This window comes from Agelaius phoeniceus, chromosome 3, assembly GCF_051311805.1.
Source record: "Agelaius phoeniceus isolate bAgePho1 chromosome 3, bAgePho1.hap1, whole genome shotgun sequence".
Classification (NCBI taxonomy): Eukaryota; Metazoa; Chordata; class Aves; order Passeriformes; family Icteridae; genus Agelaius; species Agelaius phoeniceus.
Genome location: NC_135267.1, coordinates 700,506 through 717,415, shown reverse-complemented (window position 1 = coordinate 717,415; position 16,910 = coordinate 700,506). Strand labels below are relative to the sequence as shown.

Sequence of the window (16,910 nt, the reverse complement as noted above, 5' to 3'; positions counted from 1 at the left end):
CCAGGCTAGGAAAATTGGGATAACAGTGCCCAGGAGGAAAATGCCCAGTCACAGTTTGGTGTGGTGGAAATGGCCCTGAGCTCCCTGTGGATGGACTCTCAGCTTCACTCCTCTCCTGATTTCACCACCTGCAATGAAAAGCTGAAAGCACAGATGGAAATGGAGATATCCTTCATTTCTGGCCTTCCCTGGGCTGCCAGCTTTGGTTGCAGCTCCAGGCTGGTGGAAAAGGTTGAGCAGTGTCCTGGGCAGAGCTGTGAATGAACACAGGTCAAGGGGTGATGGAAACCAAAACCTGCTCTGGCCTGGCTGAGATCACTCTGCAAACACTCCAGAGCTTGCATCCTTTGCTGTGGAGTTTCAGTAGAGGTGGGAGTGAGGTGGGATGAGCCCCTGAGGCTGTGGCAGTGCAAACAAATCCCACTTCCACCTCACAGAGCAGCTGGGGCTGCCCCTGCATCCCTGGCAGTGCCCAAGGCCAGGCTGGGCAGGGCTTGGAGTCACTTGGGATGCTGGAAAGTGTCCCTGCCATGGCCCTGGATGGGCTTTGGGACCCATTCCCACCCAAACCATCCCGTGGTTCTGTCAAAGTCAGGCTTTAACAGCATTAAAAAGAGATTTTCCAGGATGGGGCCGTCAGCTGGAGCTTCCAGAGCTGCATGCAAGGATTTGTTCTGGGAGCAGGGAGGTGCTGCAGCTCAGCAGGGCCTGGCAGAGCCTTTCCAGGAGAGCTGGACTGGGATAAACTGGGAATCCCTGAGGGGACTGGGATAAGCTGGGGATCCCTGAGGGAATGGGATAACCTGGGGATCCCTGAGGGGAATGGGATAAGCTGGGGTTCCCTGAGAGAATGGGATAAGCTGGGTATGGATCCCTGAGGGAATGAGGGGACTGGGATAACCTGGGGATGGATCCCTGAGGAAATGAGGGGACTGGGATAAGCTGGGGATGGATCCCTGAGGGAATGAGGGGACTGGGATAAGCTGGATATGGATCCGTGAGGGAATGAGGGGACTGGGATAAGCTGGATATGGATCCGTGAGGGAATGAGGGGACTGGGATGAGCTGGGGATGGATCCCTGAGGGAATGAGGGGACTGGGATAACCTGGATATGGATCCATGAGGGAATGAGGGGACTGGGGGTTCCCTGAGAGGACTGGGATAACCTGGGGATCCCTGAGGGAATGAGGGGACTGGGATAACCTGGATATGGATCCCTGAGGGAATGAGGGGACTGGGATAACCTGGGGGTCCCTGAGGGGACTGGGATAACATGGATAAGGATCCCCGAGGGAATGAGGGGACTGAGATAATCTGGATATGGATCCCTGAGGGAATGAGGGGACTGGGATAAGCTGGGGATGGATCCCTGAGGGAATGAGGGGACTGGGATGAGCTGGATATGGATCCCTGAGGGAATGAGGGGACTGGGGGTTCCCTGAGGGGACTGGGATGAGCTGGGGATCCCCGAGGGAATGAGGGGACTGGGATAACCTGGATAAGGATCCCTGAGGGAATGAGGGGACTGGGGGTTCCCTGAAGGGACTGGGATGAGCTGGGGATCCCCGAGGGAATGAGGGGCAGGGCCCTGGAGGGCTGGGGGCTCTGCTCAAGAGAGGAGTGGGAACGGCTCCTCTCCTTCTGCAGAGTCCCCCTGGGCTTTGTGCTGGGCCCTCTGGGCTGAGCCTAAGTCAGGCCCGGCCTTTGATGTGCTGGGCTCGGGTCAGAGCTGATGATTAAGACGGAAACGAGGCATTTCCTGCCCATCCCCCTCCCCAGCACGAATATGGCCTGAAATGTCCTGAAATATCCCAGTGACGTGTGGTGAGTGGCATCTGCCTGCTGCAGCAGCTCCCTGCAGCTGCAGCTCTGCCTGCCCGAGCCCCTGGGAGCAGCTCAGGGGCTGGGGCAGGGCTGGCAGTGGGGCCCCTCAACAAAAAACCCATTTCTGTGTGCCAGAGTGGGAACTTTGTGTGTGCAGAGGGTTTCAAACTGCCCCTTGCTGGACTTGTGGGTGCTGAGAGTTTCAGACTTTCTGTGCTGACACACTCTGAGCCCCAGGAGAGCTCTGCATTTGACCTGAGGCCGTGGAGAAGTTTCCAGAATTGATTGAGAGCACTGGGATTGTGGGTGTGGAGTGGGGTAGAAGTGTGTGATGTCACAGGGTGGAAAACTTGGAGTTTGGGGTTTTAGGATATGGTAATAAATATGGGGCAGGATGGAGGTTTTAGGGCAGTGGCTGGTCTTTCTTCACCACCTTCTTCTCCTTCTTCTTTACCTTCTTCTTCTCCACCTTCTTCTCCTTCTTATCCTTCCTCACCTTCTTCTCCTTCTTCTTTACTTTGTTCTTCTCACCTTCTTCTTCTTAACTTTGTTCTTCTCCTCATCTTCTCCTTCTTCTTCTCCTTCTTATCCTTCCTCACCTTCTTCTCCTTCTTCTTTACTTTGTTCTTCTCACCTTCTCCTTCTTCTTAACTTTGTTCTTCTCCTCATCTTCTCCTTCTTCTTTACCTTCTTCTCCTTCCTCACCTTCTTCTCCTTCTTTACTTTGTTCTTCTCCTTCACCTTCTTCTCCTTCCTCACCTTCTTCTTTATTTGTTCTTCTCCTTCTTCTCCCTCACCTTCTTCTTCTCCTTCCTCACCTTCTTCTTCTTCTTTACTTTGTTCTTCTCCTTCTCCCTCACCACCACATTCTCCTTCTCCTTCCTCACCTTCTTCTTCTCCATCTTCTTCACCTTCTCCAGAAAAGCCCACCCTGCGAACTTTGAGGGATCAGTTACTGAGTTAAAAGTGAAAATAATTTAGGTATCAGTTCTCAATTGGATAGTTTAGCCTTAAAAGACCTTTTACCAAGAGATAGTTGGCCATTTTGTGCCTTGTTAGTGAAGAACTGCAGAACTCACTGCTGTGAGACTGTAACATAAATAAAAATAATAATAAACACCTAAAATAGAGGTTTTGGTGCAGTGGATGGAAATTCAGAATGCAAAGGAATAACTGCCATTAAATGGAGGTTTTGGTGCAGTTAAATGTAAATTCAGAATGGAGAGGAATGACTGCCATTAAATGGAGGTTTTGGTGCAGCTGGATGGAAATTCAGAACACAAAGGAATAACTTCCTCTCAATCTCCTCTTTCTTGCCAGGTCCTGGAGAAATATCCCAACACACCCATGAGCCATAAAGAGATCCTTCAAGTTATCCAGAAAGAAGGACTTAAGGAAATCAGGTGAGTTGAGTAAAGCAGGAAAACCCTCTGGTGCTCTGCTTCCAGCTTGGTGTAGTTTGCTGTTAACTCCCAGCTCCTGAGGAGTTTTGGGACTGAAATATTTCAGCTTTGGAGTCTGGATCCTGTTTGTAGACAGCTCCCAAGTGCTTTTCCCCACTGAACTGGGTAAGGTCATCTCTGATTCCCAGGTGTGCAGGGCTTGGCTGCAGCTCCTTTATAGGATAAAATAAAGGACTTGGCTGCAGCTCCTTTATAGGATAACCCAGCCCTGGTCAGGGGCTTCAGGGACTGAAGGAAACACAACAAATATTAATTGCTGCTTTAAAAAATAAGTGAATGCTCAGTTTGACCTAAGAGTTACTCAGGGAGTAACAGAGCAGCCTCAGTTAAAGATTCCCAATGGAAAACTGGATTTTTGGTGCTGTTCTCCCTTGTGTTAGCTGTGTCTGTGGGGTGATTATTCATTAGGGACATTCCTGGCCCTCTGAGCAGCCTGGTGGGATGCAGCTCCATGAAACCCATCTGCTCTGGGCATGGAGCAGCTCCTGAGCTGCTGGAATTCCTGCAGGGAATCAGCTGCTTATCCCAGGCATCTGTGAGGAGCAATAATCCATGGGAAGTGCAAAGTATTTCTTCAGTTTTCTGAGAGCAAAGAGAAAGAGAGGGGCATAAAGAGGATGGGCTGGGGCTGTTTATCTGCTTTGGAATTAAGCAGCCATCCTAAATTTGGTTTAATTGTCAGCCCTTTGCCAGCTGGGTGCAGCAATCCTTGTGCTTTGCAGGAAGAGGTCAGGGGCCACTGCAGGAGCTGTGCTGTCCCACTGGAGCTGAGGATGGCCCAGCTCTGGGAAATGGGGGATTTATCCAGCCCAGGGAGCCCAGGTGAGCTCAGGCAGCTCCTGGGGAGGGACCAGAGGGAGGGAGGGACAGCCAGGCTCTGGGGACAGCTGCAGGTCTGTGCTAGATAGTGTTAAACTAAACTAGATAGTGTTAAACTGAACTAAATAGTGTTAAACTAAACTAGATGGTGTTAAACTAAACAAAATAGTGTTAAACTAAACTAGATAGTGTTGAACTAAACTAAATAGTGTTAAACTAAATAGTGTTAAACTAAACTAAATAGTGTTAAACTAGATAGTGTTAAACTAAATAGTGTTAAACTAGATAGTATTAAACTAAACTAAATAGTGTTAAACTAGATAGTGTTAAACTAAACTAAATAGTGTTAAACTAGATAGTGTTGAACTAAATAATGTTAAACTAAACTAGTGTTAAACTAAGCTAGATAGTTTTAAACTCAACTATTTAGTGTTAAACTAACTACTGTTAACTAGTGTTAAACTAGACTAGATAGTGTTAAACTAGATGGTGTTAAACTAAAGTGTTAAACTAGTGTTAAACTAAACACTCTTAAACTAAATAGTGTTCAACTAAATTGAATAGTGTTAAACTAGTGTTAAACTAAACTAGATAGTGTTAAACTAAACTAGTGTTAGATTAGATAATGTTGAACTAAACTAGATAGTGTTAGAGTAGATAGTGTTAAACTAAACTAAACTAAATAGTGTTAAACTAAACTAGATAGTGTTAAACTAGTGTTAAACTAAACATTGTTAAACTAAATAGTGTTAAACTAAACTGAATAGTGTTGGACTAAATAGTGTTAAATTAAATAGTGTTAATTCAAATTCACCAACTGTAACTCAGTCAGCCCGAGGGCACTGGTCAGACTGGAGGGGCACTGGTCAGACTGGAAGGGCACTGGTCAGACTGGTAGGGCACTGGTCAGACTGGAGCTGGACTGGTCAGACTGGAGCTCACTGGTCAGACTGGAGCTGGACTGGTCAGACTGGAGCTCACTGGTCAGACTGGAGCTCACTGGTCAGACTGGAAGGGCACTGGTCAGACTGGAGGGGCACTGGTCAGACTGGAGGGGCACTGGTCAGACTGGAGGGGCACTGGTCAGACTGGAGCTGGACTGGTCAGACTGGAGCTCACTGGTCAGACTGGAGGGGCACTGGTCAGACTGGAGGGGCACTGGTCATCCTGGAGCTGGACTGGTCAGACTGGAGCTGGACTGGTCAGACTGGAGGGACACTGGTCAGCCTGGAGCTGGACTGGTCAGACTGGAGGGACACTGGTCAGACTGGAGCTGGACTGGTCAGACTGGAGGGGCACTGGTCAGACTGGAGGGACACTGGTCAGACTGGAGCTCACTGGTCAGACTGGAGGGGCACTGGTCAGACTGGAGGGACACTGGTCAGACTGGAGCTCACTGGTCAGACTGGAGCTGGACTGGTCAGACTGGAGCTGGACTGGTCAGACTGGAGAGGCACTGGTCACACTGTAGATGGCCTGATCAGCTTGGTGGCAGAGCACAAGGGCAGCCAACACCCAGCACTGACCCCAATGAACATTTTTTACTCAAATCCTGTGGTTTTGGGGCAGAGCCCCAGGCAGGAGCCCCAGTGGGACCCAGGAGATCCAGTGTGTGCCTGCTCAGGGCAGATTTTGGACAAACAGCCAAAAAAAGCAGCACAGAAATGCAGCTGGGCCTTTCATCCTTTCAGCCTCCTCCTTCTGGAGCTGAGCTGGGGCTGAGCTCATACATATATATAAATATTTATATATATTATAATTATAAATATAAATATAAATATAAATATAAATATAAATAAATATATATAAAATATTAAAAATATATATTGTATATATATTCTATATATTATATATAGAAAGAGAATATATAGAATAGAATAGAATATATATTATATATAGAATAGAATATATATTCTATATATATTCTATATATAAATATATATTCTAATATATTCTATTTATTATGTAAATACATACTTAAATAAATTTATAATTATGGAAATGTAAAGAATAGAAATATTATATAAATGTAGAATTTATAAATATATTTTAAATGTATGAATATATATTATATAAATTTAATATATAGAAACTAATGTAAAATTATATAACTATAAATTATTCATAGAAATAGAAATTATATTTATAAATGTATACTTATTTATATAAAGGAATATAAATATGTTTCTAATATATATTTTAAATGTAAAAGTATTTCTATTTCTAAATCATAACTATAAATTACTTATTTATATAAATTATATTTATACTATCTATTTGAAATATAAAAATATCTATGTATCTAAATTATATGTATAAATAGAAATATATATATATACACTTATTTATATAAATAAATATAAGTTATATTTATACTACATATTTGAAGTATAAAAGTATCTATTCAGATATACATTATTTTGGTGTAATAGGTTAATAGGTTTTGGTTCTATAGGTTAAAAGCTGCAGGATTGTGACGTTTGAAGCAATTAAATTGCAATTCAATTGCATTCAGGGCCAGGATTTGTGCTGGGCTGGGCTCCTGGTCAGGCACAGCCCGTGCAGGATGGGCTTGGACCAAAGCAGCTTTTGGAAATCCCGGGTCCAGCAAGCTCAGAACAGCTTTGGAAGGGCCAAGGGCCCTTCCCAGAGCTGGGGAGGAGGCCCAGGGCATGGGAACCCAGCTGGGCTTGCCACTGATTAAATCTTTAAATTAAAAAAAAATTAAAATTAAATTGTTTGAAAAATTTAAAATTAAATTTAAAAAAAAAATCTTAAACCAATTTCTAATGGTTTTCAAAGGGCTGTAAAATGACCTGGTCTCTACCAGGGAACAATTCCCAGTATCCCTTCTGGCAGTGGGATCATTCCCTGGCTCCTGGGATGCCTAAATAAGTTTTTTTCTGACCCAGAGATGGGGCAGTTGAGAGGTGTTTTAAAAGCTTTTATTTTATTTTTAGTCTTCTGTGCAGGGTGAGACAATACAGATGTTATCATTCACACCATGACAATCAGAACTCAACTATTTATTATGTAATTACAATACACTCTAAGCATTTCTTTTTTACAAAACTATCCTTTAAAACTTATTTCTATTTCTATTTCTCTCTCATATCTCTCCCATATCCTATCCAATCTCTATCCTATTCCATAACATTTCTAAATCAGCATTTATTATCTCAAAATCTATATACAAATCCACCCTGTATAAACCTTCTACCAAGTTTTAAACATTCTCTACAAGTCCTGCAGTGGCACATGCTGAGATCTTGTCCCAGGGGTTGGATTTTGCTCATTTTGGGTGTCTGGATGGGGCAGGGCCACCCAGACATTCCTCCCTGAGGAATCACCAGCCTGGCTTCCCTCAGATTCCCCCTGAGTGAGGTTTTTGGAGTGTGGCTTTGCTGAAATTGCCATTAAAAAAACCCTCCTGAGGTTTTGCTGTGCAGGATTTCCTGCTCACAGCTGGGCTTTTGTGCCTCTTTCCCAGCCAGGGGAAAAGGGGGGATTTGTTGGGAGCATTTTCCTTGTGGGATGGTTCAGTAGCTCGAGTTCCTGGGGCTTGGGGCTGCAGCAGGGAGGGCTCCAGGGAGTCCCTGCAGCTCCCAGTGCAATTTGGATTTTTCTGGAGCCCCTGGAGCCAGAGCTGGGGGTGCTCACCTGGAGAGGAGAAGGGTCCAGGGAGAGCCCAGAGCCCAAAGGGGCTCCAGGAGAGCTGCAGAGGGACTGGGGACAAGGGCTGATTGCTGAACCACTCAGTGCCTGAGTTGGTAGAATCCATAATTAATAAATGCAGGGCAGAATGTTGGTTGGAAATGTAATAATTCAACAAGAGCATTGCCACAGAAAGGCTGGGCTGTTTTAATTGTATTTAATCCTCCAATCCACAGAAAGGGAGGATTAAATGCAATGATTGTGTGGAGGGGAAACCCATACTGTGCATTTCCCTCTTCCAAAGGTGTGAAATCCATACCTGACAGAATATTTGTGCATTTCCCTCTTCCAAAGATATGAAATCCATAACTGACTGAATATTTGTGCATTTCCCTCTTGCCAAGGTGTGAAATCTATACCTGACAGAATATTTGTGCATTTCCCTCTTCCAGAAGTGTGAAATCCATACCTGACAGAATATTTGTGCATTTCCCTCTTCCAGAAGTGTGAAATCCATACCTGACAGAATATTTGTGCATTTCCCTCTTCCAAAGATATGAAATCCATACCTGACAGAATATTTGTGCATTTCCCTCTTGCCAAGGTGTGAAATCCATAACTGACAGAATATTTGTGCATTTCCCTCTTCCAAGGTGTGAAATCCATAACTGACAGAATATTTGTGCATTTCCCTCTTCCAGAGGTGTGAAATCCATAACTCACAGAATATTTGTGCATTTCCCTCTTGCAAAGGTGTGAAATCCATACCTGACAGAATATTTCTGCATTTCCCTGTTCCAAAGGTGTGAAATCCATAACTGACAGAATATTTGTGCATTTCCCTCTTCCAGAGGTGTGAAATCCATCCCTGACAGAATATTTGTGCATTTCCCTCTTGCAAAGGTGTGAAATCCATACCTGACAGAATATTCCCCTTCTCTCACCCCAGCCCAGGCTGGCTGTAGCAGTTTTTGCTGTTTTCCCAAGATAAAATTGCAGGGAAATTTCCACTCTTGCAAGGAGAAGTGTGGGCTGGAACCTCAGAGCTTGGCTCTCCCTCCTGGGAAACACCAGAGCTGAGGCCCCAAAAAAATCCCTCAGTTTGGGGTTTCTCTCCAGCACAAGCTGGTGGTTCTGTAGCACAAATACAGAGAAGATCCCAAAACCACTTCAATTTTAATTCCAGCCCCCAAAAGCCTCAGAGGGAGGAGTTTCTCCTTTGATCCTGCTCTAGGGTCAGGAGCTGCTGGTTCCCATTCCCTGGGGATGAGCAGGACCTGTGCACAGCACCTGGATCCCACAGCTGGAAAGGCTGCAGAGGGATTTTCTTCCCAGCCAGGGCTCCTCATGTCCCAGGCTCTGATGTTCCTGCAGCTCACATCTGCTCCTGGTGATAGATCTTTAATTAGAGCTGTTAATTAGTCAAGTTCAGTGTGTGCTGAGAGCTTTGTGGTGTCCTTCACACTGATCCCCATCCCCAGGTTTCTCCTGGGCTCTCAGTGCTCCAGGTGTGGCTCCTGAACTGCATCTCCCTGTGATCCTGCACCCATTCCTACTCTGGGCGTGCTCCAGGAACCCCAAATCCTGGTGTGCAGGCAGAGATCCCTCTTGGGGTGCTGCTGGTGCAGAGAGAGGCACTGAGGTACCCTGGGGACACTCCAGGAACCCCAAAATCCTGGTGTGCAGGCAGAGATCCCCTTTGGGGTGCTGTTGGTGCAGAGAGAGGCACTGAGGTGCCCTGGGAACACTCCTGGAACCCCAAAATCCTGGTGTGCCAGCAGAGATCCCCTTTGGGTGCTGCTGGTGCAGAGAGAGGCACTGAGGTGCCCTGGGGACACTCCAGGAACCCCAAAATCCTGGTGTGCAGGCAGAGATCCCCCTCAGGGTGGTGCTATGGCAGGGTGGGTGCAGAGTGAGACACTGAGGTGTCCTGGGGGCACCCAGCAGCTCCAGGAACCCCAAAATCCTGGTGTGCCAGCCAAGATCCCCCTTGTGGTGCTGCTGGTGCAGAGAGAGGCACTGAGGTGCCCTGGGGACACTCCAGGAACCCCAAAATCCTGGTGTGCCAGCCAAGATCCCCCTTGTGGTGCTGCTGGTGCAGAGAGAGGCACTGAGGTACCTTGGGGGCACTCCAGGAACCCCAAAATCCTGGTGTGCCAGCAGAGATCCCCTTTGGGTGCTGCTGGTGCAGAGAGAGGCACTGAGGTGCCCTGGGGACACTCCAGGAACCCCAAAATCCTGGTGTGCCAGCCAAGATCCCCTTTGGGGTGCTGCTGGTGCAGAGAGAGGCACTGAGGTGCCCTGGGGAGCCCATGGGTCACCCCTGGGGTAAGGAAGCTCCTGCTCCATTACACTGGGAGTTTGGGGTGCTGAGCTGGGAGTAGTGCAGAGGGGGAGAAGGAGTGAGTAAGTTCCTACTCCATGGCTCACATCCCCAGGGCCCACCTGGCTTCCAGGGAGTTCATTCCCAGGTGAAGGTGGCTGAAGGTTCCACACTGGAGCTGTTCTGGAGGCACCTGGCAGGTGGATCCTGCCTCCCCTGGGATCCCAAAACCCTGAGATCCCAAACCCCTGGGACCCCAAACCCTGGGTTGTGGTTCTGATGGAAAGGGAGAGGCACCTGGCAGGTGTATGCTTCCTGCCTCTCCTGGGATCCCAAACCTTGGGATGTGGTTCTGGTGGAAGGCACCTGGCAGGTGGATCCTGCCTCTCCTGGGATGTGGTTCTGGTGGAAGGCACTTGGCAGGTGGATCCTGCCTCCCCTGGGATCCTAAAACCCTGAGATCCCAAACCCCTGGGATCCCAAACCTTGGGGTTTGCTTCTGATGGAAAGGGATCCCAAAGCCTGGGATCCCAAAGCCTGGGCTCCCAAACCCCTGGGCTCCCAAACCCCTGGGATCCTAAACCCCTGGGATCCCAAAGCCTGAGATCCCAAAGCCCTGGGCTCCCAAAGCCTGGGATCCCAAACCCCTGGGATCCCAAACCTTGGGATGTGGTTCTGCTGGAAGGGGGAGGGAGGGAGGGAGGGAGGGAGGGAGGGAGGGGGTGTGTGTGCACTGATGACTCCATTGTTGTGCTGAAGTTGTTAAAGGGGTGTTTCTCTCCTTTTTTTGGGCTGCACTCCACCTGCAGAAGGTAAGACCAGACTCAGCGCTGCTTGTGTCCAGCTCCTCCTCTCCTAACATCCCCCCTGCCATTCCCTAACCCAGAGCCTGCTCCTGCCCTGCTCCTGGGAGTAACCCCGGTGTAACCCCGGAGTAAGGCTGTGCCTCCAGCTGGGAACCCCGGGGCTTGGCTGTGTCCCTGTCCCTGTCCCTGCTGCCTGGGTGGGGCTGGCTTTGCATGTGGGCTTTGTGCTGCTCTGGGGGTGCTGCATGTTGGGGAATGGAACCCAGGAGCTGCTTCCCTTACCCTGCCCATGTGCTGCTCCTGGCACTGCCAGCCCTGGCCCTGGGGGTGGCTGCACCCTCAGCAAGGAGCCCCAGGAGAGGGGAACAGGGGATGCTCCAAAGGAAAAAGTGGGAATTTGTCCCCTGAGTGCCTGGGGCAGCTGGCTCCAGGCAGTGAGGTGGGAAGGGGCTTTGTCTGGAGCTTCCCTTGATGCCTTGGGCAGGCTGAGCTGGAACAGAGGCTGGCCAGAGCTAAAGAGTAAAGCAGGGATTTATTGAAAGGATCTCCTGCATGGATCCACCTTGGGCAGCACAAGAGCCCAGCCAGGGCTGCACCCAAGATGAACTAAAATGGTCCCAAAATGAACCCAAGATGAACCCAAATGGTCCCAAAATGGACACCCAGTCCCGGGCTCTGTCACTGGGATCAATTCTGCTCCATTTGCATCTTGCAGTTCATGGTCCAGTTCCAGCTTTAGCCCCTGCAGTCCCATCCTTGTTTTTCTCTCTTCTGTTTGTGCTCTTGGGGCTGAGATTTGGATCATTTGTCCCTGGTGCCCAGCTGGAGCAGGAATTGTTTTGTCTCCCTGCTCTGTGCCCAGAGCTCACCACCCCATAATATGAAGCCCAGACCCACACACTAGAGCAGCACAGAATGTGAAAAATAGAAAAGCCAAACCTGAGGCATCACCCTTGGCACTGGTGAACGTTCCCTGGGGCTGAGTGGCCTCACTGGGGACAAACCAGGACATCCCAGCTCCAGACCTTGGCCAGGTCCTGCTGAGCTCCAGGGGCTCTCCTGAGGGATGGATCCCAGTTTGGGACCTCCCCCAGGACTGGCACGTTGGCACTGCTGGGGCTGAGGGTGGCTGTGCAGGTGGGTTTGGGAGGGGTGGGAAGGATTGAGAAGGAGGAGCAGGAGGTGCTGATGGAGCCGGAGCAGGCAGAAACTCATCTTTTACACCATCTGCTTCTCCAAGGGCTGCTTTGAGGTAGAATGGTGGGCATTGCCATGGGTGTGTTCCCAGGAAGTGGAGGAGATGGCCTTCACTGGTAAAATCAGGAGAAAGGGCAATAAAATCCAAAAAAAATCAGGAGAAAGGGCAATAAAATCCAAATAAATCATGAGAAAGGGCAATAAAAAAAAAAAAAAGAGGAGAAAGGGCAATAAAATCCAAAATTAGGAGAAAGGGCAATGAAATCCAAAATCAGGAGAAAGGGCAATCAAATCCCGGTGGCCACTCCTGCATTTTGGCCACAATAACCCCTGCAGTGTTATACCCTGGGGCCAGAGAGGCTGGGCAGTGCCCAGGCACAAAGGGACCTGCTGGGCAGCAGGGTGGGCAGGAGCCAGCAGAGTGCCCTGGGGGCCAAGAGGGCCAATGGCTCCTGGCCTGGGTCAGGAATGGGGTGGCCAGCAGGAGCAGGGAGGTCACTGTGCCCCTGTGCTCAGCACTGCTGAGGGCACACCTCGAGTGCTGGGTCCAGCTCTGGCCCCTCAGGTTGGGAAGGACGTTCCCAAGAGATCCTTGAGATCCTTGAATGTGTCCAGAGGGGGAAATGAGGCTGGAGAGGGGCTGGGAACACAAACCCTGTGAGGAACCCCTGAGGGAGCTGGGGGTGCCATGGAGAGAAGGAGACTCAGGGGTGCCCCCATCCATCACCCCCACACCCCCTGAAAGGTGCCTGTGCTCAGCTGGGGCTGGGCTCTTTCTCCAGCAGCACTTGCACAACCAGAGCACACAGCCTCGAGCTGCACCAAGGGCAATTTAGGCTGGATATCAGGAAAAAGTTCTTTACAGAAAGGGTGATAAAGTTCTGGAATGTTCTGCCCGGGGAGGTGGTGGAGTCCCCATGCCTGGGTGTGTTTAACAAAGCCTGGATGTGGCACTGGGGGCCAGGGCTGAGTTGAGGTGTTGGGGCTGGGTTGGACTCGATGGTCTTGGAGGTCTCTTCCAGCCTGGGGATTGTGTGATTCTGTGAATTCTGTGACAGTGAACAGAATCTGGTTCCTAGGGATGGTTTTAGGCAGCTGTGACCAGAGGCAGCCCAGGTGCAGAGCACAGGGAGTGGGAGAAGGGAATTGGGAATGTTGGGGGAATCTGGGCACAGGGGCAGCAGAGACCCAGCAAGGGCTGCAGTCATCCCATCCCATCCCATTATCCCATCCCATTATCCCATCCCATCCCATAATCCCATAATCCCATTATCCCATCCCCAAGGATGAGCCTTTTCCCCCTCCTGTGGGGCTGATGCTGAGCAGAGCCTGCCAGGGCTGTGAGCCAGGCTCACCCCGAGCTCTTTCCCTCAGGCTCAGGCAGGTCCAGCACAACCCCAAGAGCTTTGGGTTCATCTGAGCTCTAGGGGAGCACCCGGGATTGGTTTTGTGTCCTTCTGGGGCTGGTTTGGTGGGGTTCTGAATTTGGGGTTCCTGTGTCCAGTTTGGAGGTTCCTCTGTCCAGTTTGGGGTTCCCTGTGTCCAGTTTGTCGTCCCTGTGTTCAGTTTAGGGTTCTGTGTCCAGTTTGGGGTCCCTGTGTCCAGTTAGGGGTCCCTGTGTCCAGTTTGTAGATCCCTGTGTCCAGTTTGGGGTCCCTGTGTCCAGCTTGGGGTCCCTGTGTCCAATTTGGGGATCTGTGTCCAGCTTGGGGTCCCTGTGTCCAATTTAGGGTTCTGTGTCCAGCTTGGGGTTCCTCTGTCCAGTTTGGGGTTCCTCTGTCCAGTTTGGGGTCCCTGTGTCCAGTTTGGAGGTCCCTGTGTCCAGTTCGGGGTCCCTGTGTTCAGTTTAGGGTTCTGTGTCCAGTTTGGGGTTCTGTGTCCAGTTTGTGCTCCCTGTGTTCAGTTTGTGCTCCCTGTGTCCAGTTTGGGGTCCCTGTGTCCCATTTGGGGTTCTGTGTCTCGTTTGGGGTCCCTGTATCCAGTTTGGAGGTCCCTGTGTCCAGTTTGTGCTCCCTGTGTTCAGTTTAGGGTTCTGTGTCCAGTTTTGGGTTCCTATGTCCAGTTTGTGCTCCCTGTGTCCAGTTTGGGGTTCCTGTGTCCAGTTTGGGGTTCCTGTGTCCAGTTTGGAGATTCCTGTGTCCAGTTTGTGCTCCCTATGTCCAGTTTGGGGTCCCTGTGTCCCGTTTGGGGTTCCTGTGTCCAGTTTGGGATTCCTGTATCCAGTTTGGGGTCCCTGTGTCCCGTTTGGGGTCCCTGTGTACAGTTTGGGATTCCTGTATCCAGTTTGGAGGTCCCTGTGTCCAGTTTGGGGTCCCTGTGTCCCGTTTGGGGTCCCTGTGTCTCGTTTGGGGTTCTGTGTCCCGTTTGGGGTTCCTATGTCCAGTTTGTGCTCCCTGTGTCCAGTTTGGGGTCCCTGTGTCCCTCCCTGGGGACACAGCTCCCCTGCTGGGCCTGCCTGCAGCAGGATGGGTTAAAAGCCAACCAAAACCCCTGCAGCAGGATGGGTTAAAAGCCAACCAAAACCCCTGCAGCAGGATGGGTTAAAAGCCAACCAAAACCCCTGCAGCCCTGGTGGGAAGATGGATCTGGCTGGGGTTGGGGAGCTCCCCCTTCCCAGGGGGAATTGCACACTTGGTTCCCATTTGGTGTCCCACAACCCTTGTTCCAGCAGAACTCGGGTTCTTTTTTGGGAAAAAAACCCCAACACAACTTTGAATCCTTCTGGAGCCCATCCTCAGCTAACCCCAGAGCTGCTCTGAGCCTCGCCCAGAGCTGGGGCTGCTTTGGGGTCTGTCAGAGGAACCTTGCAGAGCCTGATCCTGTGGGGTTTTTGTTTGCTTTTGGCCAGGACTGCAGACCCATGCACTGCTTGCCCTATTGCTGCTTGTGCCAGCTGCAGCTTCATTCCCTGGGGAACAGGGCTGGGAGCTGGGCTCCTGCCTGGGGCTGTGGGGCTGGATCTGGGCTGGGGGTGAGATATGGGCTGTGGGTGAGATATGGGCTGGGGGTGAGATATGGGCTGTGGGTGAGATATGGGCTGGGGGTGAGATATGGGCTGTGGGGTGAGATATGGGCTGTGGGGCTGGATCTGGGCTGGGGGTGAGATATGGGCTGTGGGGTGAGATATGGGCTGTGGGGTGAGATATGGGTTGTGGGGTGAGATATGGGCTGTGGGGTGAGATATGGGCTGTGGGGCTGGATATGGGCTGGGGGTGAGATATGGGCTGTGGGGTGAGATATGGGCTGTGGGGTGAGATATGGGCTGTGGGGCTGGATATGGGCTGTGGGTGAGATATGGGCTGTGGGGCTGGATATGGGCTGGGGGTGAGATATGGGCTGTGGGGCTGGATATGGGCTGTGGGGCTGGATATGGGCTGGGGGTGAGATATGGGCTGTGGGGTGAGATATGGGCTGTGGGGTCACATCTGGGCTGTGGGGTGAGATATGGGCTGGGGGTGAGATCTGGGCTGTGGGGTGAGATATGGGCTGTGGGGCTGGATATGGGCTGTGGGGTGAGATATGGGCTGTGGGGTGAGATATGGGCTGTGGGGCTGGATATGGGCTGGGGGTGAGATATGGGCTGTGGGGTTGGATCTGGGCCCCGTGCCCACTGTGGGGCTGCCTGGGGCTGTGGGATCAGGGCTGTGAGGTCAGATCAGGGCTGTGGGGCTGGATCTGGGCTGTGAGGTCAGATCTGGGCTGTGAGGTCAGATCTGGGCTGTGAGGCTGGATCTGGGCTGTGAGGTCGGATCTGGGTTGTGGGGTCAGATCAGGGCTGTGGGGTCAGATCAGGGCTGTGGGGCTGGGTCAGGGCTGTGGGGTCAGATCTGGGTTGTGGGGCTGGGTCAGGGCTGTGGGGTCAGATCTGGGCTGTGGGGTCGGATCAGGGCTGTGGGGTCAGATCAGGGCTGTGGGGCTGGGTCAGGGCTGTGGGCTGTGGGGTCAGATCTGGGTTGTGGGGCTGGGTCTGGTCTGTGGGGTCAGATCTGGGTTGTGGGGCTGGGTCTGGTCTGTGGGGTCAGATCAGGGCTGTGGGGTCGGATCTGGTCTGTGGGGTCGGATCTGGGGGCTGGGGTCCCATGGGGGCTCTCACTCCCTGGGGTCTCTTGCAGCGGGACGTCCCCCCTGGCCTGCCTGAATGCCATGCTGCACACCAACTCCCGCGGAGAGGAGGGCATCTTCTACAAGGTGCCAGGCAGGATGGGCGTCTACACCCTCAAGGTGAGTGCCAGGGGCAGGGTGGGTGATGAATGCACCCTCAGGGTGAGTGCCAGGGGCAAAATGGGCACCTACACAGCCTCAGGGTGAGTGCCAGGGGCAGGGTGGTGATGAATGCACCCTCAGGGTGAGTGCCAGGGGCAGGGTGGGCACCTGCACACCCTCAGGGTGAGTGCCAGGGGCAGGGTGGGCACCTGCACACCCTCAAGGTGAGTGCCAGGGGCAGGGTGGGTGATGAATACACCCTCAGGGTGAGTGCCAGGGGCAAAATGGGCACCTACACCCCCTCAGGGTGAGTGCCAGGGGCAGGGTGGGTGATGAATACACCCTCAGGGTGAGTGCCAGGGGCAAAATGGGCACCTACACCCCCTCAGGGTGAGTGCCAGGGGCAGGGTGGGTGATGAATACACCCTCAGGGTGAGTGCCAGGGGCAGGGTGGGCACCTACACCCTCAGGGTGAGTGCCAGCCTTGGGGCACAGCTTAAAAAAGGAGTTGGATCAGGATCCCAGAGTCCCCAGGGCTGGAAAATGCCAGTGGGATTTGTTGGATTAAAGGTTTTTTGATTCAGAGGTGGGGTAAATGAAAATGAAATGAAATGAAATGA

At 51.1% G+C, this 16,910-nt stretch overlaps 1 protein-coding gene across 2 annotated transcripts in view; it reads left to right on the top strand.

The window, feature by feature from the left end:
* The window catches only part of ASXL2 (ASXL transcriptional regulator 2), an 80,863-nt gene that overhangs the window by 24,722 nt on the left and 39,231 nt on the right, over positions 1 to 16,910 (top strand). For both annotated transcript variants that reach the window (XM_054653030.2, XM_054653029.2), the window contains exons 2-3: positions 3,146 to 3,228; positions 16,200 to 16,308. In XM_054653030.2, the coding sequence (XP_054509005.2) occupies positions 3,146 to 3,228; positions 16,200 to 16,308 (192 nt within the window). The remainder of the gene's footprint in view (positions 1 to 3,145; positions 3,229 to 16,199; positions 16,309 to 16,910) is intronic.